This window comes from Mus musculus, chromosome 3 (genome assembly GCF_000001635.26).
Source record: "Mus musculus strain C57BL/6J chromosome 3, GRCm38.p6 C57BL/6J".
NCBI lineage: Eukaryota > Metazoa > Chordata > Mammalia > Rodentia > Muridae > Mus > Mus musculus.
In genome coordinates, this window is record NC_000069.6 from 129,327,728 (window position 1) to 129,354,461 (window position 26,734).

General features: G+C 43.7%; 1 protein-coding gene across 1 annotated transcript in view; it reads right to left on the bottom strand.

Annotated features, from left to right (window-relative positions):
- Enpep (glutamyl aminopeptidase) overlaps positions 1-5,022 on the bottom strand; it is a 63,573-nt gene extending 58,551 nt beyond the window's left edge. Inside the window, exon 1 of the mRNA NM_007934.3 lies at positions 4,135-5,022. Within this exon, the coding sequence (NP_031960.1) occupies positions 4,135-4,754 (620 nt within the window). The 5' untranslated portion in view covers positions 4,755-5,022. The remainder of the gene's footprint in view (positions 1-4,134) is intronic.
- Positions 5,023-26,734: the final 21,712 nt, after the last annotated feature.

Genomic DNA, 26,734 nt, shown 5'->3' on the forward strand with positions numbered 1-26,734 from the left:
GGGGGGGAAAAAACAACATATGTTTTGTGTAAGTCCTACAGGTAATACAATCATATTTAAAAATGATAATGTGTGCTAGGTAGTGAAGCACACCTTTAATCTCAGCCCTTGGGAGGCAGAGGCAGACAGATCTCTGTGAGTTTGAGGCCAGCCTGATCTATGCAGGGATTTCCAGGGTAGCCAGAGCTACTTAGTGAGACTGTCTTTTAAAACAACAGCAACAACAAAAGTAACTTGTTTCTCCTTTGGTCTACTGCAGAGCTCAAAAAACTCTGTTGACATATGACCAACTCTTTCGATTGTCACCAGACTTTTCTACACGCTAAGCAAATTTGAAAATAAGGTATATAATAGAGCAATTATAAAATGATTTTATAGCACAATCTTTACTTCACAATTAAAAGTCCTTTTGAAATCTGACCTGGACTGCAAATGAACGAGAACTGCCCAAGAGCAGCAGGAGACCTGGAAGTTACTCTGCACTATTCTGAGTAACTGATTATAGCAGGCAAATGTGCTGAGCAAACCACTTCTCGATGAGGCCTCCCTCCACCGTAATAAGTAATAAGTCATTCACTTGACTGAGCACTCTAAAATCTCACTCCTCATAGCTTACTAACTCACCATCCGGGAGAACCTATGTGTGTCTTCCCCACCAAGGTGCTTTTGAGAAAGCTGAGGCAGGAGGGGTAGTGCTATAACTCACAACCATGGCTACTCTGTATCAACTTTAGAAAACAAAACCGCTGGCACCATGCTCCCCAGTAATGACTCCCCCAGCTGTGTTCAGCCACTTAATAACTGGAGCCAGCAAGACAAACAATAAAACTTGGGTTAAACCCTTCAGTAGAAAGGCTTCTGATGTAGTGGTAGCAACTACCAGCACCCTGTCCACAGTCTGTAGAGGGTTCCGGAGTCATGCTCAAGGCCTGCTCCGTTGATGCACCATGGTCATTCACATCCCACTGGAGTTGAATGGTGGACTGAATGAGTCAGTTCATTATTTAAGTCAAAATCACATTACTTTTTATGCAGAGGAGACCAAGTCAATTTTTCTTGCATCCAAAAGAAAGCAGAATTGGCAGCCTTGCACCAAGCATAGACCACCTCACAGACCTCACTCTACACTAATAACGTTCAATGTTTGGAGAAACATCTGACTACAACTAAAATTTCAAGATCAAAACTTCATGACCAATTATAAACGTGTGTGTATGTGATAATAATATGTTTTCCGTATATACACTGTTCTCACACACCTACCAAATCTTATCATAAACTTTACTATTTTGCTTCAGCCGCAGTTAGCTAGAATCCTACCCGGTATGTCTACGAGGCATCGACAGGTCTAAAACTGAACTTTTCTTCCCCACCAATTCCTTGTCCAGTTTCCAGTATCAACGAACATCATAACCATCACACGATGCTAGATCTTGGATGTCTTGAGCCCATAACTTCAGCCACCATCAGCCAGCCACCAGACCTGAGTTATTTTTCCTCCATATTTTTCCCCTGTGTGTCCTTTTGTCCCCCCTTGTGATGTCACCTGACTTGCCCTCCTCTCCCCACTGATCATTGCAGCATCTCTCCTATCCTTGGATGGAGAGCTCTGTCCTTCACCATCCCTGACGCCGAGTCACTCGAAGCACTTTTTCCTTATCCCAAGAGACCTCCCTTCTCCAAGTGTCTTTCCCACAGTTACCTCTAATTCGCCTCTTTACAGAAACCTCGCCAACAAATTTGCTTTCTTCTTCCCACCGGGATTTCCTGGCTTTTTAACCTTCTTGTTTGCCTCTGTGTGAACCCCACTGTAATATCAAAGATTCAGCTTAAACACTACCAGGACTATGAAAGACACCAAAAAAGTCAAACTGGAGATTGTCATAAGTGATCATCTACACAGTTGTTCTACACATTGTGTAGGAGCAACTTCATAGCCATATCTAATGGAAAAACTAAGTGTGTTACACTATGTTGTATCGAGGCATGCGTCCAGTGTATCATTCAGTGGAAGAATGTTAAAGAACAAGTCAACTCATTGGCGGAGGTTTGGGTTTTTGTTGTTGTTGTTGTTGTTTTTTAAATCTTTCCCTGGTTTGTTCTTAGGTTCCCTGCAATGACTGTGTATTATTCATGTATAAAGTTAAAAGTCTCTCGTCATACTGGTACCCTTTGACCAGGGAATTCAACGTTTAGGATAATAACCAACCCAGGGTAATAAGCAGATGTGCACATACAGGTGGATTTACAGTGATGTGGTAAAAAATCTGATGTGGTAAAAAAAAAAAAAATCATAGAATATTAGAAGCACAGAAGTTCAACAATAGAATCAGAGAGAATTCAATGCATTTATGAGATGAGACAGTGCACAATTTTTAATATCAGGCTCTTCTAAATAATTAAGACAAAAGAAAAGGCTTATATATTAAATTTTTAAATCCATATAGATAGATACCGACGTATAAATGTAACTCAGCCTCAAGTTTGATTGCCTAGGAAAGTATGTGCGGATTAACACATTAGTGGGTGAGCTGTAAAAATGGTTCTACGTCTTGCTATGCTGTTATTTTTTTTTTTAATGGGAGGGGAGGGGTCAATGAGTTTGGTGGCTAGCATGGCAGATCTCTGTGGTCCTTATCATGGTTTTCCTTCCGTTATCCTTTCTACTTAGTGTGCCCACGCACCACACAGAACGTGAGGCTGAGTCCTCACTCTGATAAATAGTAGGAAGAAATTTGACCAAGAGATTTTCCTTTGCTCCAAAGGATGCTCCAGACAACAGAGGAAAGGAATTCACAGAGGATTGACCCTGGCTCCAGTTTTGAAAGGTGACATGCAGCTTTTTTTTTTTCAGTCATTTAACTCTGCAGAATCTCTGGAGGCAAATGTCTAAGCAAGTTCAAGTCCAGAGACAACTCAAGTGTAGCATGGCCTGGGTCCCTGGTCACCTCTCACAGGGCAGTGGTTTTGTGAATTCAAGGAAGGAGCTTACACCGTTTACCAAGAACTGATAAAAGCCACTGGGTCACGTGAATATCAGATAGAAAGTAATAGATTAGGTAGAATATATTAGTTTTATAATTATAATTATTTAATGTATATTTTAAACACTTCTGCTTGGGACACTGCAGGGAAGAAAAATACTTGTGGCTGCCTGTTATGTGGTAAAGGCTTGGTTAGCATTACTATTGCCTGCTTAGTGATAGTTGGCAGCTCCAAGGTTTATCCATATGCCATCACTGATCCAGGTTTTAAGCATTCCCCGAAAGCCTAGTTAGAAACATAGTTCTGATCACAGAAGAAGAGAAAACACAGCCAGGCTTTTCTTCTTAGATGAACACCTAAGGACCCGTCATATCTTTTGTAATTTTCGTTACGATTCTTCTCCAGTAAACTGCACGAAATAACAATTGACACTTAATGTAATTGTCATTGCAAATGAAATTGTCATCCCTTGTGAAATCACTGTGATATAGCCCCAAAACACCAGTAGTGAAATTTATCAAATACTTATATTCATAAACCTCTGAGGCACTTTGTGTGGATGTGTAGAGTCAGATGCAGTTGCGATTTATCCCGGTGTCATTAATAAATTCTCTACAACTGGCATTGTATTTACAATTATTCACTATTACTGAATTCTCTACAACTGGCATTGTATTTACAACTTCGAGTTGGTGATACATTTTCAAATTACAAGAAGGCAAAACATCTTACTTCTCAGATGAACAAGCAGAATTGAAAGCAAGGGCAGATAGGGATCAGACCCACAAAACACAAGAGATGGGAAGCAAAGAGAAAAGGCAAAAATAAACACTGCAGAAACTGGGTTCAGAGGAAGCACCACACAGCACTGTATTGCACCGCACACAGAACAACACAGCACAGCACCACACTGCATCACACCTCGTCCCACCACACACAGCATAACACAGCACCACACTGCACATAGTAGCACATACAGCTCAGCACCGCACCGCACCGCACACAGAACAAAACAACACAACACAACACAACACAACACAACACAACACAGCACAGCACCACACTGTATCACACCTCGTCCCACCACACACAGCATAACACAGCTCTGCACTACACACAGTAACACACACAGCACCACACAGCACATACCTGATTTGCCCGTCCTCCATGTAGGTGGTTTTGTAAAAACCCACAAGGGAACCGTTCAGCCAGCCTTTAAACTCCATGGTCAGCCGATAGACACTGTCCCCACTGGTGGCCGCAAGGTCTTCTGCAGCCTGGATCACCACGTACTCCTGCTTCTTATACTCGAAGCACCGTCGAATTGGTACCTGCTCCCCAGAGGGCCTCCTTAGCTCCGGCAGCTTGGTGATCTTGGTCTCCCTGATGTGGAGCCATAGGTCACGAGTGGGTTTGCTCAAGTTGACAGAGATGGTCACTATTCCCGTGTACCTGTCTTCCTCCATCAGGGCCTTCACCTCCAGGTCGTAGTGAACTGGATTGATGAAGTCAGGCAGCCTGAAGTTTTTCCATTCTCCGCTTTCATCTTCACTGTCAGGGCAGACATTCTGGTCCTGAGGAGGGAGGGCAGTGCTGGCTTCCGGAGGAGGTTGGGAAGGAGCTGGGGTTGTGTCCTGCTCACACGACCTGGTCAAACCCACAGAAAGTCCCACTATTAATCCAACTGCCACCACTACTCCACAGATGATGGCCACGTGTTTGCCTTTAATGCAGTATTTCTTGGAGGGCTCTTCCTCTGCAAAGTTCATTTTCTCCCCCGAAGTCAGATGTTACACATGAAAGGATGTTAAATTTAACTAACTTTCCTTGTCAGCTGACTTCCCTTTTCAATTGGAAGGCGTCCGATCCCTGGCAGCTTGGCTTCGCTTTCCCACACCTCTCCCTCTTCCCGGTCCTGCTCGTCCCCACCGGCCACTCCAGGATGAATGCGGAGACCAAGGAGTAGGATGGAGACGCAGAAGAGAAGCTGACTTGAAGGAGGAGGACTGATGAGAATGTTGGCTCAGCGCTATATAAACAGCGTCTCCCCAGGCCTGCCCCTTCTGAACTGGAGCGAGTTAAATATAAAACAGGGCTTGAGCTTATCGGCCAATACAGCAAAGGGGTGGGGGTTGGGAGAGGTGGAGATGTTGCCAAACCTCTGTCAGCTTCAGAGAAATCACTTGGCAAAGAGGTGTGCTTACGATAGAAAACGCAACCTTTGCCATCAGATCTAGGGCTTCTTCTTGCTGTGTGAGCAGCCGGGCTCTCTCAGCCAAAGGGCTTCTTAAATTTCACTATTTTATTAGGTTGCTTGCCAAAGAAGCTAAGCGTGATTTTTTTGTTGTTTTTTTTTTTTTTTTCTCCTCCTCTTTTCCTTCAAATTATGTAAACATTCCATTTCTGCCCTCTGCGGAAATCATATCTTAGAGTTCGATACTTGGAGGAGTTTCTAAGTTTAAGGATCATTTAGTCAGTCAGTGACAGAGTTACAGGACCAGGTAGTCCAAGGCAGGTAGATGGAAGGCAGAAGGGGAAATGCGAAGCAACTGGCCAGGTCAGGAAAGCCGAAAAAGGGGAAGGAGAGTGAGGGGGGGAGGGGGAACTTTGGAAAGTCTGAGAGTTTGTCCCAAAACGAGAGTATGCTCTGCAAACTTAGGAATAGTATGTCAGCTTTGGAGCAGATAGCAGCTGTAATGGCTGGCCCTACCAGAGAGCCATTAGCAATGATGTCATTGGTAGGGAGTGAAGGTATGCATAGAGGATTACAACTTCTTATGAGTAGCCAAGTTGCAAACACTAGCCATTGCTGACAATGGCAATGCAAACGTAATGTAGCTATGGAGGTTTTGAGAATTATATATAGTATTTTCTATAAGGTACTTTATAGAAACTAGCATACAAATTTTTTCCCACAATCCCATGCAATTGATTCTATTTGGCTGCCTGTTATAGAGATGGTGAAGGACACGCAGCTGGCAGTAGCAGAATTGGTGTCTGAGTTGAAGGGCCATGTAGTTACTGCACTGCACAGATTTTCTTATATAAAGAGAAGGAATATTCAAGATTAAATGATTATTAAAGGCTTAGCATTTTCCAAAGAGCAATTCCCATGGTCTAGGTAAGATAACATTAAAATCTCTGTCTGGGGAGATGGCTTAGTAAGTTTGTGCCTTGCAGCAGGCACGAAGGCCTGAGTTTGGTTACTAGTACCCACATTAAAAAAAAAAAAACAAACAAACGAACAAACAAACAAGCCCAAGTATAATGGTATAAAACTCGGAATGCCAGTGTTGGAGAGGTGTAGGCAACGGGATCATTGAAGCTCACCAACTCCTCAGCCTAGCCCACTTGGCGAGTTAAGAGCAAAGCCAAGATGGTTGTCTGTCTGAGGAATGGCAGCCAAGTTTGTCCATCCTCTGCCTCCACACACATGTAAATGCACACACATACACATACATACCACACACTCACACACACACAATTAGAATCTTCTCTATTGACCTCTTTTTCTTTCTTTCCAAAGTCTTCAAATCCTGACACTGTGAGCTTCCAAGAGAGAACACACACTACAGAATAACTTCCCAGTTTAGTTCATCTGTCAGTTCACTCCCCACACCTGTCTTAATCTTCTGGGTATTTTTTTTTTTTTTGGTGAGTTCTCTATTCGAATTTACTTTTATGTATATGAGTGCTTTGCCTGCATGCATGTCTGTGCACCATGTGTGTGCATGATGCCCAAAGAACCAGAAGCTGGTGTCAGATCCCCTGAGACTTGAGTTACAGACAGTTGGTAACCGCCATGTAGGTGCCAGAAAATGAAGGGTCCTCTGGAAAAGCAGCCAGTGCTCCTAACTGCTGAGCCATGTCTCCAGCCCCTGGCAAGATGTATTTTTGAAGAACTTGTGTTCTTCCATGGAACACATTCTGAGAAATGCTTCTTTAAACCGTTCTAAATTTCAAACTAAACAAACACTAGAAAGAAAAGAAACCCTTTAATGTCGACATAGCCCACTGATCTCTAACATCTGTGAGATTTTTCTCATGAAACAGCACTGAGGCAAAAATGGAAAGAGTTCTGTCTTCTAAATTACAGGTCCATTTGCAGCTATTGATTTCATATTCTGAAATATCCTAAACTTTTCAAGATCTTGCTTGTTTTGTTTTTCCTTTAGTAAATCACCGTTAGCCCCTGAGTTCTCCCTCCTCCTTTTTACTGTAAAGATCATCTGAGATTCCACCAGATGTCTGATAAGCAAGCCTTTTGAGGTATGTCTCCATAAACAAAAGGCAAAAGAGATGTCAAATTTTCTTCAACATGTTAAAAAAGGAGGGAAAAACTATTTGAAAGAATATATGTATTATAAAGTCAAACTAGATTTTTTTTTTTAATTTCAGGCCAGCTGACATATGCATTTCTGTAACCTCTACCCTGCCTGGATGCATAGACATAGGAGGGCTTCATCTATTCTCTGACCTATCAGACGTCATAGACCTTGCTGGGGGGAGTGCTGCAGGAGGACTGAGAACGGCCACTCGCACTGAAATACCGAAAGGAACTCATTATGTCAGTGTATTTCCTTTCCTAGAAGAAACGAAACACTTACATACATGGTGTGAATGTGAGTGTGTGTGTGTGTGTGTGTGTGTGTGTGTGTGTTGTGGAAAATTTCATGCCTAAGGTCCAGTTCTAGCCCAAATGTCTTCATTTAGTCAGGATGAACATATTAAGATTGCCTAATTGACAGAGGTAAAAAACGAATCTCTCCCGGGAGACAGCAGAGCAAGCGTGTGCCCTACACACACCTAGGCTCAACATGGCAGGGTGGCTTCCATGAGATCCCACTTATGGAATTCCCATTGCAGCACTGGACCATCGCCTGGTCCTTTCTCTCCCTGACAGTGGAATGCAGAGTATGCAGCAAGAGGCTTTCAACTAGGAAAACCCTTCTCATTCCTTGTCCCACTCACAGGGAGGGTCAAGGCAGCCCTGGTTGAAAGATCTCTTCCCACAAGGAGACTAATGAATCATCACCCACCTAGATTTAATCATTCCTATTGGATAAGCTTTTGATGAATGATGTAGATGATACAAAAGGACCACCCTGACTGGCTCCCATTCACTAGGCCCTGGCCAATGAACTACGTGAGCAGCCATTCACACTGGGTCCTTGACCAATACCTCTAGGATTTTTTTTTTTGTTTTTGTTTTTTGTTTTTTTTTTCCAGACAGGGTTTCTCTGTGTAGCCCTGGCTGTCCTGGAACTCACTTTGTAGACCAGGCTGGCCTCGAACTCAGAAATCCACCTGCCTCTGCCTCCCAAGTGCTGGGATTAAAGGCGTGCGCCACAACGCCTGGCAGGATTTTTTAACAATAGAGGTCATCTTCCGTTTTGAGTACAAAGTCTAGAATCTGTTCTCCAGTTCCCAACAAATGCTTATGAATTGCTTAATGAATCAATAAATTTAAAACAGAAAGAGAACCCTGAGAATTTACACTGGAGGGAGTTCATAGATGGAATATGCTAGAAGTGTTGAGATAAAGTAAAGATAAGATTTTAAAAAAAGAATCCGTTCAAATTCCAGAGAAGACTGGAAAGACTACCCCAGAGCTGGGAATCTTATCTGGTCTTGAGCAAGAGAAAAGTTTCTAGATAACTGCTACTCAAGGTAGTCACCTAAGAGCATACATTCACATGACATTGGCCACTTTATGTGCCCCGCTCTTTTTCAGTTGGAGCTTCAGGTTAGTGCTTTTTGTCTTTTAAGGCCAGGGACTTCATATTTCACAGAGGCTTATGGGATCTGTGTTGTGTGGGTACGACCACCTCATTTGACACGAGGGCCACACCAAGAATTCCTGCCAACAATGAACAGCAGGGCAGCTAGCTATTCAGCCAGCCCTGGACACCTAGCAGTTCATCTCAGCCTAAGCCATGGCTCAAGAAACGGAAGACAGAAAAACACAAGCTGGCTTCACTTCAGACCAAATGGAATCTGTTCACTAAGCTGTGTTATTTTAGGAAACAGTTTCCTACCAAATTGCTACGAGTGTCACTGTCATCAAGGATGGAGCTTTTGTAATCCTCACCATGAACTTTAGGCTTCTGGGTTAGAGTTGGGAAGCTACATCTGCATTTGGCATGCCCGTGAGTTCTTCATCCACAGGGCGGTGTTCACAGAGACTCTGCCCTCCTCTCCCTGCTCCACTCTGCAACTTTTGAAATTAATTTTAATTACAAATTAAATCGTGTATGAGTTAATTTCATGTACGAGTACACTGTATTTGCACAGCGTACTTTCCCGGTCTTCCCCGACAGTTGATCAGAAGAACACCACCTGTAGCTGCCACTTCTTCGCCCACAGGTTTCTATTCCTTACTCGGGATGCTCTGAAGAGGACCACTCCACTACCCTCTGAGTGCATTTGGGCTATTCGTCATTCATTTGTTCATTCGTCCGTTCATTCATTTATTCAACCACTCTACAAATACTTGACCCAATAAACACGTATGTTTCAAAGTCAAAGTAGCCTAGGGCTCACTTTAAAATAAAGACAGGACAGAGAGGGCATTCAGCTCCTACAGGTGCCTACCTCCAAGTCTGGTGACTCACTTGCAATCACTGAGATGCACACAGTGGAATGACAGCACCAGTCCCTGCCCACTGCACGGTCCTCCACAAGCTCTATGGCATGTAACATCCAGACCCACCCTTTGTCCACACAAAAATAAACAGATTGGTAAAAAGGAAAAAAAAAAAGGTGTTCAAAAATAAAGAAAAAAGGCTTGAGAGATGGCTCATGGGGGGCTGGGGTGGGGCACAAGGGTGCTTGAAGAGAAGTCTGGTGACCTCGGTCCATTCCCAGAACCCAGATAAAGATGAGAAGAGAGAAGTCCACTTTACAAGGCTGTCCTCTGACCTCATCATCCCCACCCCCACAACAGTGAATCCAATGAACTTCAAAGAAGAAGGAGGTGCGGCAAGATATACACCTGAAATCCTTGCACTAAATCAGAGAATTCAAAAGTCTAAGGCTAATCTGGGCTACGCCATGAGATTCTGCCCCACCCCTAAAATAAAGAAGCCCAATAAATGAAAACAAGCAAGGTTAGATTAGAGATATGCACCTGTCGCAGCACTCAGGAGGCTGAGGTAGGGGGACTGGCTGACTTTAAGCCTGCCTGGGTGACAGAGTGAGTACCAGCTGTTGTAAGAGCCTGTTACAAAAACAACAATCACCCCACCCCCAGAATACTCAGAGTAAATACTTACCACTGTGAGAGTAGATTACAAACGTGAAGACACCTAAACTATGGGTGTAAAACCCCATGCTCCTCTCAGCATGTAGAGGCTTTGGAAATATTCAGAAAACCTAGACAAAATAAAAACCACAGGATTCATGATTCCTGCATTTCCAACGGCTTTTATACTGAGCTATCTAATGGGTGTGAATACACTGGAAGACCACAGCTGGGAGTGAAGAGCAACAAGGGAAAACAAACAAACAAACAAACAAAAAACAAACAAAAAAAAAAAACAACAAAAAAAAAAACAGAGGCAAAGATAATATAGACCGGATTTCTATTATTCCACAAACTGCACAATTATCTTTATTTTCTCCATGCACTGAACGGTTGGTTCCTGCACTCTGGAGTTTTAAAATTTCCCGAAATACTTCTTCCTCTTCCCGTTTCCTCTCAGCCTTTGTAACAGCAGAACTCTTGGCAAGGGCCTCTCTCCTCTCTCCGTTCTGTCAAGATAATAGTCAGGACTAAGTTCTCTGTCACTTCATAGAGAAGCCAAGCGGACAGCAGCAGCCGCGATGGTTTTGGAGGGAGTTCCCCACACATGCGCTAATGGATTCAATCTCCAAGGCAGGTATCCCTCGTGATCCCTTCCTGGCAAAGAGCCTGGACTTTTCCCCATTGCTGTTCATCAATAGTTATTTGGTTTGAGTTCTTTTATTATCACATTAGTTTTAGCAAAGTTGTCTTCAGCTTTTGTTTACCTTGGATGTAAAGACTTGTACTGCATTAAGATGATGAAAGTCACCCAGTTGGGTAATAGGGACATCCCTTCCCTATCAAGGACTCTTTTTTGCATTGCCACTGTTTTCTGTTCCTTTGTGTGGTTTAAAAATGGAATGACTCCCGAGGGCTCACGTGAGACTGCCTTCTCCCCAGCTGGAGACCTTATTTGCGAAGGTTGGGGGAGACTTCAGGAGGCGGGGCTTCTCTGGGAGTGCCTTTGAAGTTCCTGTATGGCCTCTGGCTGTGTCTCTCCTCTGCTTCCTATCAGCCACGAAGCCAGCAGCCTCTTTCTCTGCTTGTTCCTAACACCAGAATATTCTGCTCAAGTGCATGGGGTGATGATGGTTGGAACCCTTTGAAAGTGACCCAAAACAAATAGACAAATCCATATAAATTATGCTCTTGGGTATTCCCATCACAGGTGTGGAAAGTCAAGTAAAACACTTTTCAAAATGTTGTTTTAACAACTCCTGCCCTAAGCCCTGGGATTTGTTAATGTAACTTTACATGCTTTAAAAATAATGTCGAGCACATAGGATTTGCCTGAGGATGTTGAAATGGAAGTTGATCCTAATTGACTGTCATAGGTACCAAATGAGACTTCCTATCTCCTTCCAGGAAGGACACGGGTGTTTTGTACACAGATAGAGGCATGGTGAATACAACAAAGGAGGGTCTGAAGATGTGCATCATATAGATGGGAGTGGTCCAGCCATAGCATCACTGTGATGCTAGCAGTCATAGAAGCTGGGAGGAGCTGGGGATGGATTCTACTCTATGGCTTCCAAGGGAAGTGTGAGCCTGCTGGTGTACTGATTTAGCACTCCTGGTATTCACTTTGGACTTCTGCTCTTCCTCAAACATAGAATACATGTATGTGTCTGGTTTTTTTTAAGATTTATCTTTATCTTATGTGTATGAATGTATATACATGTGTGTATGGGTACTTACTATGTTCATAACGGGGGCCCATCCAAGCCGAAAAAATGACCTGAATCTCTTGGAGCTGAAGATAAAACTGCTTTGTGAGCTGCCGTATGCGAGCTGGGAACTGGGCCTGGGTCTTCTGAAAATTGTCTCTTAACGGCAGATATAACTCTCTGGACCCAAAGTTTAGTTACTTTTAAGCCACTACTTTATTGGGAATTTGTTCTATCAGGTTTTTTTTTTTCTTAGTTAGTTTTTTATTGCTGTTATAAAATGCCGTGATCAAGACAACTTATAAAAGACAGTCTTTACTTTAGCTTACAACTTGGAGGGCTAGAGTCCATGATGGTGAAACAGAGAAACAGCTGAGAGCTCACATTGTGATCCATAAGCACAAAGCAGAGAGAGAGGGGGGGGAGAGAGAGAGAACTGAGAATTCTATACTTTGATCTAAAGGCAGCAGAAGGAGTCTGTGTATCACATTGGGCATAGCTTGGGCATAAGAGACCTCAAAGCCCACCTCCAAAATGACACACTTCCTCCAACAAGGCCACACTTGGTAATAGTGCCACTCCCTATGGGCCAAACATTCAAAGATGTGAGTCTATGGGGGCCATTTCTATTCAAACCATCACAGTTGTATATAAGGTAACTTCCTTTTATCTTCTGAATGCTAGTCTTATTTGCTTCTCAATCTTGTCACTGATGGCTGAGCTATGAATTATTTGACTTCTGCATTTTAGAAATTGTCCTGTAATGCCATTATTTACACATTGCATTTAAGAGGGCTTTAGATGATTGATTTTGGGTTCATCTGTCTCTTTTGTATCTGTGCCCAAGATATTTATATGTATGTATGGTAGTGTCTTGGCTTGACTGCTTAGATTCTCTTTGCTTAGCATGTAAATCCATTTCTCTGTGTGACATCATCAGGTACAGTCAGCCATGCATTGGAATGTATGAAATTTTTTGCTGACTTTTGAAAAAAAAATGTATTTCCGAGTTCACAAGTCAGGAGTACTTTTAATACACACAGCAAAAAAAAAAAAAAAAAAAAAAAAATTATATAGTTGTAGCTGAATCTATAAAAATACCCAATTACCTCCTTTCATCAGAATTATGGACATGGATGGAAGTCTCAGAATACTTTTTGTAACCATGACAAGTCACAAAATAAACTATCTGCCCATCTCCCTACCCTATCCTGCTTGTAGGGTCTCATCTTAGTCACTGGTCTATTACTGTGAGGAGATACCATGACTAAAACAACTTTTATAAAGGAAAGCATTTAATTGGGGCTGGCTTACAGTTTCAGGCAGTTAGTCCATTATTATCATGGCAGGAAGCATGGTGCTAGAGTAGCTGAGAGCTACATCTTGATCTGCAGCAAGAATGGAGAGAGAGAGAGAGAGAGACAGAGACAGAGACAGAGAGAGAGACAGAACACCTGGGTATTGTATGGGCTTTTAAAACCTCAAAGCTCAGTTGCAGTGGCACCCTTCTTCCAGCAAGACCACACACACCCCCAACAAAGGGCCACACCTCTTAATCCTTCTAATCCTTTCAAACAGTTCCCAGTGACTAAGCATTCAAATGCATGAGCCTATTAGGGGCAATTCTTATTCAAAACACCACAGAGGCCTCAAGCTGCTAGCACTAGCTCCACAGAGTCAGAAAGCTAATTGGCAAAGAGGGAGGGGAACTGTCTATTGAGACACATCATTGAAGACTGATGCCTCCATTCCCAGCCTGGGTGGTGTGCCTGGAGGAGGAGAAAGGTGGATCTAGATGTATGCTTCATGTTACTCATGATACCTTCCACATCCAACCTCCCTAGGGCCTTAACTATCTCTCCACTTCTTCCTCAGTTGTCACTCCACATAGGTCCTCCACTCCAGCCACCTAGGTCTATTTGTACAGTGAGCCGCATCCTTCATTCATTGCTCCCTGCCACTGTCATGCACACTCCATCCTAGCTTGACTTCCTTTTGGTCTCTAAGTTTCCCAGGACAGAGTGTGATGGTGGTCAACTTGTGATGGATATTTTTGGTGGTCATCTAGATTACATTTGGAATTAACTAAAATCCAAGCAACTGGGAACACCTATGAGGGATTTTTTTTTTTAACTAAATTTTTTGAAGTAGAAAGACCCACTTTTAATCTGGATCTTTTGAAGTAGGAAGGTCCGCCTTTAATCTGAGCCACACTTTTTGGTGGCAGCCTGTCTAAAGGACATAAAAGAAGGAAGCTTTCCCTCTGCCTGCTTGTTCTCAATCCCACCGTCAAGTACATTCCTTCACTAGCATTAGAGCCTGCTTCTTCAGGATTCAGGCATATACTGAAGACCAAGTGAGACATCCAGCCTCATAGGATGAACAGCTACTGGATTCTTGAACCTTCCATTGGTAGATCCAGCTTATCAGGATCATGGCCTCTAAGCCATTCTAATGAATATTTACATTTATACTATTTATATTTACATTTATTTATATTTATGTGTGTACATATATGAATATATGTGTATATATCATATTCTGTGTATATATTTTTATGTAAACTAGAGGATAGACAGATAGATTTTATTCTATAAGTTCTCTTCTTCTTGAAAACCCTGACTAATACAAACAGCTTTCTTCTCATGCAACTCTGTATTGATCAATATGACCACAATGACAGATCATGCTCCACACTAGTATTTGTGAACTTGGTGCCATCCATTTATCTTCAGACCAACCTCAATCTAGTCAGTAAGTTAATAGCCCACTAAGCAGTACTAACACAGATAGGATAGACAGCATTAAGATCTGACTTCTCACCCAGACCCCACTCAAAGTAGATTTCTTAATCAGGGAATGCTATTTGACAAAACTCCTCCAAGTACCAAAGTGGGGACCCAGGCTCCTTCTGTCTCAGGGCATTATCCTCTTCGAGATATGGCCTCCAAGGTGGCCACAGAAGAAAGTGTTGTGAACTCACACTGGGTTTAATTTTGTCGTCTTGGAATCCACAGCCATTACTGACACTCACATCCTTGGTCATAACCAATCCCATGATTGCTGTGAATAGCAAGGAGGCTGGGGCACAGAGACACCAGCAACTCCCCCTTGCAAGAGAGACGATGAGTCTTTGGTGACCATCTTGGCTCCACACTGGTGTCTCCTCATTGTAGGTCTTATTTTGCTGGTCTGATGCAATGGCAGGCCATAAAGAGAAGAATGTTGCTGCAGTAAAAATGTTTACAACAGTCAAAGATCATCCCTATGCTGGTCTGGTTAAAAATGGCTCCCCTAGGTTTGTAGATTTAAATGCAGAGTCATCAGGGAGTGGCACTATTAGGAGGTGTGTTCTTATTGGGGTAGGTGTGGCCTTATTGGAGGAAATGTATTACTAGGGATAAGCTTTGAGTTTCCAATGTCCAAACCAAGCCCAGTGCCTCTCTCCATGCTGTCTGCTGATCAAAATGTAAACCTCTCAGCTCCTTCTCCAGAACCATGTCTTCCTGCACGCTACCATGCTTCTTGCCATGATGACAATGGACTAAACCTCTCCACCTGTAAGATAGCTCCAATTAAATGTTTTCCTTTTTCTAAGAGTTGCCACGGTCATGGTGTCTTGCCATAGCAATACCAACCTTAACTAAGACAATCCTCAAAGTGAGGCTCTCCACATGCAGATGTGCTGTTCTGAAACACGCTTATCACGTATGCTTATTTCCCATCAAGGATGCACAAACTGAATATTTACATTAACATTCTAGAGCTGGCTTGAAGGGTATTTGTAAACAGCAACTTGCCCTGAGCCTTACCCCTCGTTTAAAGATAACTCACGCACAGCAAATGCCAATGTTAATCTCCAAAAGATCATTTTATTTACAGGTCAGAAGTCTATAAAAACAAATGTGGGCAAAGAGAGTTGCATTCTGGTGGAAGGAGAGCAGAATGATGGTGAACAAAGTCAGGTAGCCTTCCTGTTGGACCCTGGTGCCAGGTGTCTTTGATTTGCCCTTTTCAATGCATCCAGAAGCACTATTGGTGGTTGTTATGAATCCCAGTTGCCAATTACCAATTTTATGCCGCATTCAGATCGAAAAGCAGGAATTTGATACTCCTTATGGTCCACTACAGACCTTTTAATGAATTATTCTATGATTTTTCTACAGCATGATCTATGTAAGCCCTTATAGATAATCCTAACCCCAAATCACATTTATAATACTGTTTCTAAGAAAAGTGCATTGTAAGACCTAACCTGTAAGGAGAACACATCTGCAGACACCCACAGCCTAACAGTGGATGGAGCTTGGGGACTCTTGTAGAAAAGTAGGGGGAAGGATTGTGGGCCCCTAAGGGGATAGAAGCTCCACAAGAAGACCAACAGATCAACTAACCTGGACCCTTGGGGCTCTCAGAGACTGAATCACCAACCAAAGAACATACATGGGCTGGACCTAGGTCTTCCTGTACATAGTAGCAGATGTGCAACTTGGTCTTCATGTAGGTCCCGAACAACTGGAGCAGGGGCTATCCCAAAAGCTGTTGCCAGTCTATGAGATATGTTCTCCACTATCTGGGCTGCCTTGTCTGGCCTCAGTGGGAGAGGATGCTCCTAGCTCCACAGAGATTTGATGTGCCAAGGTGGGGGGAGGGGATGCCCAAGGGGACCACCACCCACTCACAGAAGAGGAGTGGTGGAGGGAAGGACTGTGGGAAAGGGTGACTGGGAGAGAAGCAGTGAGCAGGATGTAACGTAAATAAGTAAAAAAAAAAAAAGTAATAAATAAACCTACTGTGCTAAACAACAACAACAACAACAAAGATGAATGCATCTTGTATCAAGTCTTCCACTATACTGAGGGAACCTTTTTCCCCAGCACATGCTAGTCAGGGCTGAATGTTACATTTCTGTTGGCTCTGCAATGCACTGGGGGTGTTCCTCTCAGAGAGATAGCACTGTACCAAGGTAGTGTAGGGTTGTCGAGCATATTAGTGACATGATAGTAAAGTATAGGAAGTCAAAGAGTAAGCAACTCTAAAAGCGGCATGCACTGATGTACAGACAAACGTTTTCTCCAGGTGTGTTGTGCCTACCCATGTGCACCTACAGTGGTTTGAACGAGACTGTCCCCCATGGATCTGGCATTTGAATACTTGATCTCCAGTCGATGGTATTGTTTCCAGAGATTTAGGAAGTGTGGCCTTGCTGGGGGAAGCATATCATTCAGGGTGGGCTTCGAGGTTTCAGAATCTTGCTCCATTCCCAGTTTGCTCTCTCTGCTTGCTGCTTGTAGTTTGAGATGTGAGCTCAGAGCTGTTCCTGCCTCTATGCCATTCCAGGGAGCCAACTCAGACTAGTTTGAATCATAACACTTCATCTTTTGACTCTCTCTCTCTCTCTCTCTCTCTCTCTCTCTCTCTCTCTCTCTGCTAGAATTGCTGAATTCCTCAATTGCTTCTGAGACACTTTGCATATGGAGTGTGCATCATCAACAATGAAATTTACTATTTTGTGCTTTTCTTTAGCATCTGAAGCTCTGTAGTGTGGATTCTGAAAGAGCAATGGTACAATTTGATTCATTTGTTTATGGTTAAGTTCATTACATGGAGACAGCTGAATTTGATAATCAAAGGCTAAATTACCTTTGAAGGCCAATGTGGTTTTGATTTTTCGATAGCCCCATAGTATGGATTTTTCTTTCTCCCTTCTGCAGCTAAGCAGTTCTTATCATCTTTGCTGTAAAAACTCTTGACTCCATTGTGGTCAGTGGAGTATAGTGAGCAGAGGTTTTTCTCTTGCAGATCTGGCCAATAAAAGCCAGCTGTGTCACCCACCAAAACTCTCCGTCCAGACCGCTAGGTCACATTGCATATGCTTAAGGACAGTGCAGCTTCTCTTGTTCTTGGCACTTGAAGTGACTGAGTATCTGTAGTTTGCCATTTTCTTATTTGTATTTTAAGAATCTAGAGCAATGTCAGTAGTTGAAATAAGCCATGACCCATATGTATAACTTGGAACCTTCTAGAAGCTACCTTTAAAAAAAAAATGAAAGCAGGTGAAAGTAAATGTAATGATAGTTCATTTAAAACAGCGAGTCTAAATATGATCATTTTATAAATAAAAAATCACAAAATAAAAGCTTATGTTTACTATATATAAATTAGCTGTTTCTTTCCACGCTGTTGAAATCTAGTGTGATTGGGCTCACTTTAGGCCAACCGTTCCAAGTGCTCAGCGCTCAGCAGCATAGGTGGACAAAGCTGCTCTGAGAAGCCACAGGTGATGAAACAGACCCCAGCACCAGAAGTGGGTGACCTTGCTGTAACTCACTGGTCAGGAGACTCCCAAGGTCTCTCGAAACAATGCAAGAAAATTGACACTGCTGCTGACTGCCCCCCAGGCCTAAGTGGTAAGACCTGCTAGCTGAAGATACCATGCACCTTGGTCACAGAATGGAGAAATGATGTGGCCTAGAAGCTCTTCCTTGGTGGCTAGTGCCCTGTGCCAGATGATACCGTGAAGGCTGCCAGGGGTCAGTTGTCATCAAAAGTCTTACCCTGCTGTTCCCCCAGGGTACAACACACCTACAGATACTATGAGCCAATTGAACAGTAGTGGCAGGCCTGTCCTGGGAAAAACCAACTGCATTCTGATTGGATCTGATGCCTACTTTACAGGGGTGGATTTATATCTGGTACTGTAAATCCAATCGAAAGTCTGTGGCTATGGAGGTCATAAGTCCTATTAGGAACGTTATTGCTGTTGTTCTGCTAGATAGACATGATGTACTGTCAAACTGCCTGATAAATAACTATGTCTATGCCCACAGAAGGGTGCTGCTGTGAACTTTAGATAGACAAGTGTTCTTTTGTAGTGATCAGCAGTGCCCACAAAGGCTCATAACTTGTCAATGTGCAGAGAATCATTAACTACTGAATGCCCTGCTATAAATGGGCTATCTCTGTCACCTCCTCAAAGGTCCAGAGAAAGTTACAGAAGACAAAATAGAGCTTGTAAGAGCTGGGGAACGATGAGAAGTGGTGGGAGCCACTGATCAAGGGCATCGAATGGCTGCTGTACTCTTGAAGGCCATGCTGGGGAAGCTGGAGGATCAGGCAGGGGCACTGCAGGAGACAGCAACGATCATGGAGGAGCTGGGGAAGGAAGAGTGGCCCCAAGAGGCCTCTCCTCTACTGGGTCTGGGGTAGCAGAGATGAAATATAGATTTTAGTAAATAATAATTCAAGAGTATCAGAGGGGAGGCATTAGCAACGTGGAAGTTTGGGAGTGGCCCAACCATTGAACTGCTTAGGGCATAAGGGTCTATTAAAATAAGGACTCTGTGTGTGTGTGTGTGTGTGTGTGTGTGTGTGTGTGTGTGTGTGTGTGTGTGTTCATTTGAGAACCCACAACACTGGGGCGGTAGTAAGAAGCTCGTACCTGCCACCTGCAGCTAAGAGCAGTTTAGCATGACTACTGCTACAGGTCCCACCATCCCAGAGGATTTATATGCAGTTAATTTTAAATGAGGTAGGGGTAGAGACAGACATTTTCTTCAGTGGTACAGCCATGGGTAAGGTGTTCATGCTTCTGTAAATAACCATAATGAGATTCACTGGGTCATCTTGCGAATGCGGGCCCGCTATGTACACGCATATCATGTGAGTAGAAAAGGGGGCTGCCGGGGAAGACGAACAGGCTTAGCAGGTGTGGGAGGAGGTGAATATGATCAAGATAAAAACCTCCCTGGGGCTTGTGGCTTATCTAATGAGCAGCCCAGCCCTAGAGCTCTGGACTTCATCTGGAGCCAGCTGGAGTTCCTGTGCTTCGCCAGGTAGCATCTGGATCACAGATGTGGTTCAGTGGAGACACCAGACTTTCTTTCTTGGGGCTGGCTTCTCTTTGTTCTAGAGTGCTGCTGAACTCGTGCAGTTTTACACTCATATCTACTTAAAATTGTTTTCTATTTTCTTGACCGGTAACACACATCCCGCTGTGTTTTCTAATTCCTTTATTATCTGTACCAATTCACAGAAGACTTTCTACGGGTGGGAGGGGTGGGTACAAGGACGCCTAGAAAGAAATCTTAATTTGAAAAAAAAATTGTATTATGAATTTAAAACTCCAATTCTACCATACCCAAAACTTTAACTCTGCCATAGCTGGTCCAAACAACAACATTTAATCAGCTTTTCTCTATATCAATCAATTTTGATATGATACTATGTTTACATTTACCAAGTACAGAATTATTGTAGAAAAAAGGGAGAAAATGTCACTAACTTAATAGCGAATCTGTACATATATCATAAAAAATAAAATGGCATAGCGTATGGAATTGGTCCTCCAAAATATACACCTCAAGGAGGCTGGCAAGAGGGCTCATCGGGTAAAGGTGCTAGGCTAGCCTGGTGACCCGAGTTCAGTCCCCAGAACATACATGAAGGAGGAAAGAAAGAACGGTTCACACAAAAGAACACAACTCTCACTTCAAAAGGAATAAGAGATAGTTTATTCTGTAGTCAAATTTGAGTGACTATGGTCTTAGAATGTGTATTTAGGCCTCCCCAAATACAATGTTCCAGTATGGAAGCAGCTTCATAGAGGTTTTATAGTAACAGAACAAAGAAAAGTCTAAATCGAGGCAATTTTCAAATAATTGGTGAGAACATTAAGTGGATGGCTAGAGTGGACAGATGAATCTCAGGGACAGGACCCAAATGCTATTTGATAGCATTCTTGGTCTCTCCATTGGTACAGAATAGAGTTTCGTTAGTACTTTTTATCTGTTTACCAGGATGCTAGGTCTGACACAGAGGTGGGCAAGGGGTGGCTTTTAATGTGGATAATGAGGGCCCCAAAGAAACTGCATCTAGGCAATTGGATCAGCAACATTCCAAGCTCTTCGTGGTGCTTGGAGTTATCAGTGCGTCAGCCTGGGCAGGTTGCTTCTTTCCAGGAATTGTCCTTTATAGACCCAACTCCACGATGTTGCTCTCTGCCTTCCACAAGCATTCACGCACACAACAACAACAATAATAATACTATTTAAATACAAATATGCATGTGCCAAGCATGATAGTGCAAGCCTTTCATCCCAGCACTCAGGAGGCAGAGGCAGGCTGGTCTATGGGAGTTCAAGATCAGCCAGAGCTCGGACATAGCATATGAAATTAATCCTCCAAAATATACATCTCATATTCATCAGAGGCCAGTGAGACTCTGTCTCAAAAGAAATATATACATACATACGTATTAGTATAGATGTGTGTGTGGGTGCTTGCTTAGAAAACAAAAAGACAGGAAAACATAATTAAAATACTAATTGTAGCTAGTTACACAATTATGAAAACATCTTTTGAAGTTTTATGTTGTTTATGTTTTGGTTTGGTTTAGAGTATTTTCCTAAAAATATATCTTTTTTTGCCTGTTTTGAGGCAGGGTTTGATGTAGCCCAGCCTGGCCCCAAGCACTCTAAGTAGCTGGTGGTCTAGAACTCCTGATACTTTGGCCTCCACTGCCTAAGTGCTGGGATCACAGGCATGCTGCATCATACATGGATGAAAATGTTTCTCAGTATTGCACAAGAAGTCTACACGTGTCATTTTAAAATTCTTCTGGAAAAATATAAATGTATGATAATTGATAAGTTATTTCTAGGCCAGTGAAATGAGCCAATTCAAGCCAGATTTGTGTGTGTGTGTGTGTGTGTGTGTGTGTGTTTGCTATAGTATGAATGCAAGCATAAACATGCCACAGTGCATGTGTGGAGGGTACTGGATCACCTTGTGAGTTATTTTTCTTCTCCCACCTTGGATCTTGTATATTGAACTCAAGCAGTCAGACTTGGACTGTCCAATGCACTGGGCCATCTCCTTGGCTCCCCAAAACTATAAATTATTAAGAAGACAAATAAAGATTTATTAATATGTAGTATATGTATATTTACTGGGAAGCTGCTCTTGGGAGGGCAAGTTCACTGGCCCCAAGGAAGGGCAGGAGAGTCACCAAGGGAAAGGAGAAGGGGAAGAAAGGAAAAGAAAGAACACACATGAAGAAAGAGAGAGAGGAGAGAGAAGGAGAGGGGGAGAGAGTGAGAGTCCTCAGAGACTGAAATGTCTGAATTATAGGGAAAAGCCTCTTGGGGAAGGGTAGCCCAGCCCAAGCCTGGAAAGGAAAGTTCAGGGTTGGGGGCAGAGTGTGCCACATAGAGACTGAGGGATGCTGGGAGAATCTGCAGGCCGTATATGCTTTGTTATGTAAAATATGCACCTCTTGTCCCAGGGTCTGAAAACAAGCAGTAACAGCCTTTCCTTTCCTGTGATGTGGTGATAACTCTCCTCCAAATTGTGGTTCATTAAATATACTCGGAAGGGAAGTTTACATTGTTTTCAAATGAAATATAAATGTCTTTTTTCCATTGCCCTTCATTTCCAGGTTATTACAGGAAGTTTCATTTTGTTTTGGTTTTTAACCTAAACTTCCTCATCTTTATTACTTTCCATAAACTTTTTTGATTGCTGATCTTTTGTTTATACTGAGAGCTGTGTTAGAATCGAGGCTCATCCAGACAGATCACACCAGGCCAGCACAGTCCCACTGGAGAGAGGTTTGTTGGGGGAGGGGGGCAAAAGGGGACGATGAAGAAGAAGGAAGGAGAGAGAAGGTCAGGGGAGCTCTGAGCTTTATTTGGACCATGACGTAACCACACGCACCGTGCAGGTAAAGGAGGACAGGGGGCCCAGGTGGATGCTGGGAATGTATGGTGATGGCTTATGGCAACAGATATGCGGGTCCCTGTCATCTATGGGTGATGTCATCGCTGGATTAGGAAGCTCACTTCTGATACCAACACTGAGCATCCTACCCCATCCCCCCCCCCCCACTCACCTCTCAGATCCACCTGCCCTGGCTTGCACATGACCCCTTTTCCCCCAAACACTGTTTTTCTCATGAAAAGACAGGACATCAGATAACAGACTTTATCAAGCTTTTATTAAGGATATCTCATGCCCAGATGCACAGCTAGGTAAAGCCACTGTTCTACTTTGATTCATCTGGCCCTAGCTTTTATTAATACACACAGAGCCTTGATAACATTAAAGTGTCAATCACGGAGGATGGTTTCTTAGTGGAAATGGTGGCCTGCTCTGTAAATCCTCAGCAGTTTGCTTTCCAGGACAGTTGTAACAAGCTGAACCCCTTCTGTAGTCTGAAAGTCCTGCCCAGGTTTCTTCTCTTCCCCTCCCATACTCCATTTTCTTCAGCTTCCTTTCTGTTTCCTAAACACTCAAGAGCCCCATCTCTGTGCTACTAAAGTTTGCTTAAAACACATCCCCAGCCCCTCTCCACAAGGGGTATTTATTTGTGAATATTGTATTCTCAGTCTCACACTCCTTCTCAGATGTTGCTTGCTTAGAGAAGACCTTGTGACACCCTTCACTTGGTCACTGCCCTTCCCAGCCTCTAGCACTTTCTTTCCATTGAAAGGGCCTGCGTTTTCCAGAGCTCTCTCTTCTCCTTAAGCTATTGCACATATTCCTTCAAGCCTGCTGTCTTTCTGCAGAGCTAGAATGTCAGCTCAATCAAGCAAGGACTTTGCTTTTTAGCCCTGTCATCTGGGACTATACCAGGTATAGGATACACGCATAAATGACAATTCACTCTGAGAGATGCACATCGTGTTCTTGCCTCTCACGGCATCAGGAAGCTCAAGAAATATCCTCCTTGTGGCGGCAGAGAAACCTCCCCCTCCCATTTTCACAGTGTGTCTCCGTCTCTAATCTTCATTGCTTTGTCCTTGAGGTTGCCCTGGCCTGGGCTCCCCTTACAGTCTCCAACATTGGATAGATGACTGGAGCGTTTCCCACCAGTTCCTCAATCACCTAATCTTTGTGACCTTTGATTCGAAGATAGAAAAACGTGGGGTTATCGGCAGAGCCTGTGCTTCATTTAGCACATCTCTTATCTAGCCAAATTCCTATCACACCCTTCCCACACCCAAGCTGAACCTTGAATCGGCATTCTGCACTCTTGGATTAGGCTGTTGCTGAGGGTCAGGTGCCTGTCATGGGCAGGGCTGTTCAGTAGAGCCAAGTGTCCATCAAGCCTAGAACTGAGGTAGAGATCTCAAACATAACTTCCTTAGCAGCACGTGATGGCTGATTTGCTAATTCATCTTAGCCGCTTCTACCTGCATAAAATACCTACAGAAAAAACATAGATTTGCCTTCCATAAGAACACAAGGATTGTAGTGCTCTACTGCAGTTTTGATATAACCTAATTAATATAAGACAACTAAAATCACACTCAGGTAAGGACCAATGTAAAGCTGCTGCTCCAGCACCGTAACTGCCTGCCTGCTGCCACGCTCTCTGCAATGATGGTCATAGACTCACACCCTGAAACTCTAAGCTTCCAATAAACTCTTTCTTCTATAAGTTGTTTTGGTCATGGTATCTCTTCACAGCAATGAAATATAAGACACCACTGCAGTGTGTAGTTTTTACTACGCCCACTTTAAGCTCTGAGTGAACCATGCTACCAGCCTCACCCAGGTTCCCTTAGATCTGTGGATGAAAGACAGACAGACAGACAGACAGACAGACACACACACACACACACACACACACACACACACACACACCAACTAGCTTATTTTTATATGCTTTAGCTCAGTGGCTTCCTCAGCTACTGCATCCGCTTTTTCACTCCCAGTTCAGCACCCTAAATCTGCCCTCAGCTTAGTTATGTTTCTAATCTCCTCCCTGCTAACCCAGGCCCAGTCAGGGAAGCGGCCAATGGCCACTCCACCCTAGATCTCACATGGCTGGTGGCTTTTTCTCCCTCCAAAGCATGGTGACTCTCTTTGCCCCCCAAGTCTGCTAGCCTGCCTTCGGGAAAACTGAAAGTCACACCTATTCTGTCCAGCCCATTGGCTGCTAGTATTTTTATTGACCAATCAAGAACCAGTGGGGAACTGGACCTTCACTGCTCACACGCAAATTCCCAATCACGGCATCAGAACCACCTCTTATACACTGTCTCTCAGTATAGGTGGCACCAGATGTAGAAGGACTGAGGAGAAAGGAGTGATGCCTTTGCCAATGCACTTCCCCTGCCTGAGGCTGAGGGCAGCCATTGTGTTGTTGCCTCTGCTTCCATCTTTTTGCTAACATTAGAACCTAGCCCCTTCAGTCTTCCCTAGGGACTGAAGACTCATAGTTCTCCGGGAATCCTCCAGATCTTCAGTGACTGATTCTGAATCCGGAGGCATCCAGGCTCATGGAATGAGCAACTTCAGGGTTCTCAGCTCTTCAGCATGTAGATGGCCATCGTTGGCCTACCCTGCCTGTGTCATGGAAGCTTAACTAACAAATCTCCTTTGTAATGTTGGTTCTGTCCCTCTAGAGAACCCTCACTAGTATAATATAAGGCTCTTTTCCCAGGAGAGAGGGAGAGGGAGAGGGAGAGGGAGAGGGAGAGGGGGAGGGGGAGGGAGAGGGGGAGGGGGAGAGGGAGAGGGGGAGGGGAGGGGGAGAGGGAGAGGGGGAGGGGGAGAGAGGGAGAGAGGGAGAGGGAGAGAGGGAGAGAGGGAGAGAGGGAGAGAGGGAGAGAGGGAGAGAGGGAGAGGGAGAGAGGGAGAGAGGGAGAGAGGGAGAGGGAGAGAGAGAGAGAGGGAGAGGGAGAGAGAGAGAGGGAGAGAATTGGTGGACTGACTCTTACTCTGAGACTCTGAGCCAAGAGAACTGTGAATCTGGACTGATGAAGTAGCAGAAAGACATTAGACTCCTTCACAAATTAGTCAGTCATTTATGGTGATGGGATGGGTCACTCTGAGTGTAGAGTGCTGTGTGAGTGACAGTGGGACTGTCACTGGACTTTCAGTCCTATTCTATTTCTGACATTCTTGACTGTGGTGGTAAATTTCTGTTCTTCACCCTTGAAGCACCAGTCTGGAGTCTGCAGCAGCCAGGGCCATCTGTGGTAAAGGCAGTTTCCTCACACAGTGAGGGGCTCAGCTGCAACAGCAGGTGGAGGCAGTCCTATACAGCCAGTTTCTTGGAGGGTGGTCATGGAATGATGGGGTCCATTCCTCTCAGGGAAGGACAAGTTCTGACTCCAGCTGCAAAGCCAAAGCAAACAGATATACTCCTCCATGACAAACATTCTGGAAGATTCTGGACAATTCTGGACATATCAAAGGAAGGAGCCTAGTGGAGTCCTCTCTTCCTGTCGAAGTGGGCATGACAGTGAAACTTGATTGCTCCCGAGAGACAGTAGAAGGTAGGTACAGACAGGCTTCTTGTCTCCTTTTCTGCTCAAAGGTTCCTCGAGGCAAGTGTGAAAATAAAATAGGAATAGTCCTGAAGTAGTTTCTTTGGAAACTATTGCCAACTAAAACTTCCACTTCAAATCCCATTGAAACTTCTTGATATTTGCTTTGCAGTTTTCAAAATGAATATGTAAATATTGCTCAACTCTACAACTTTTTTTTCTTCTTCTGAGATTGCTTTTTTTTTTTTTTTTTCCTGAACAGAATCTCAACATGTAGCCCTGGCTAGCCTAAATGAAACTTGCTATGTAGACCAGGGTGGCCACAAACCCACGGAAAACCACCTGCTATCTGCCTCTGCTGGGATTAAAGGTGGACACTGCCGCAGACCCTCTTTGGTCCCTGTCTGTGTGGAATGGGTCTCTGGTTGCAGGTGGACAAGGACTCGGCAGGAATTGACAGACAGACTGGACACGAGGGAGTGTGGATCTGAATGTAATTTGTCAAATTGAGCATCAAA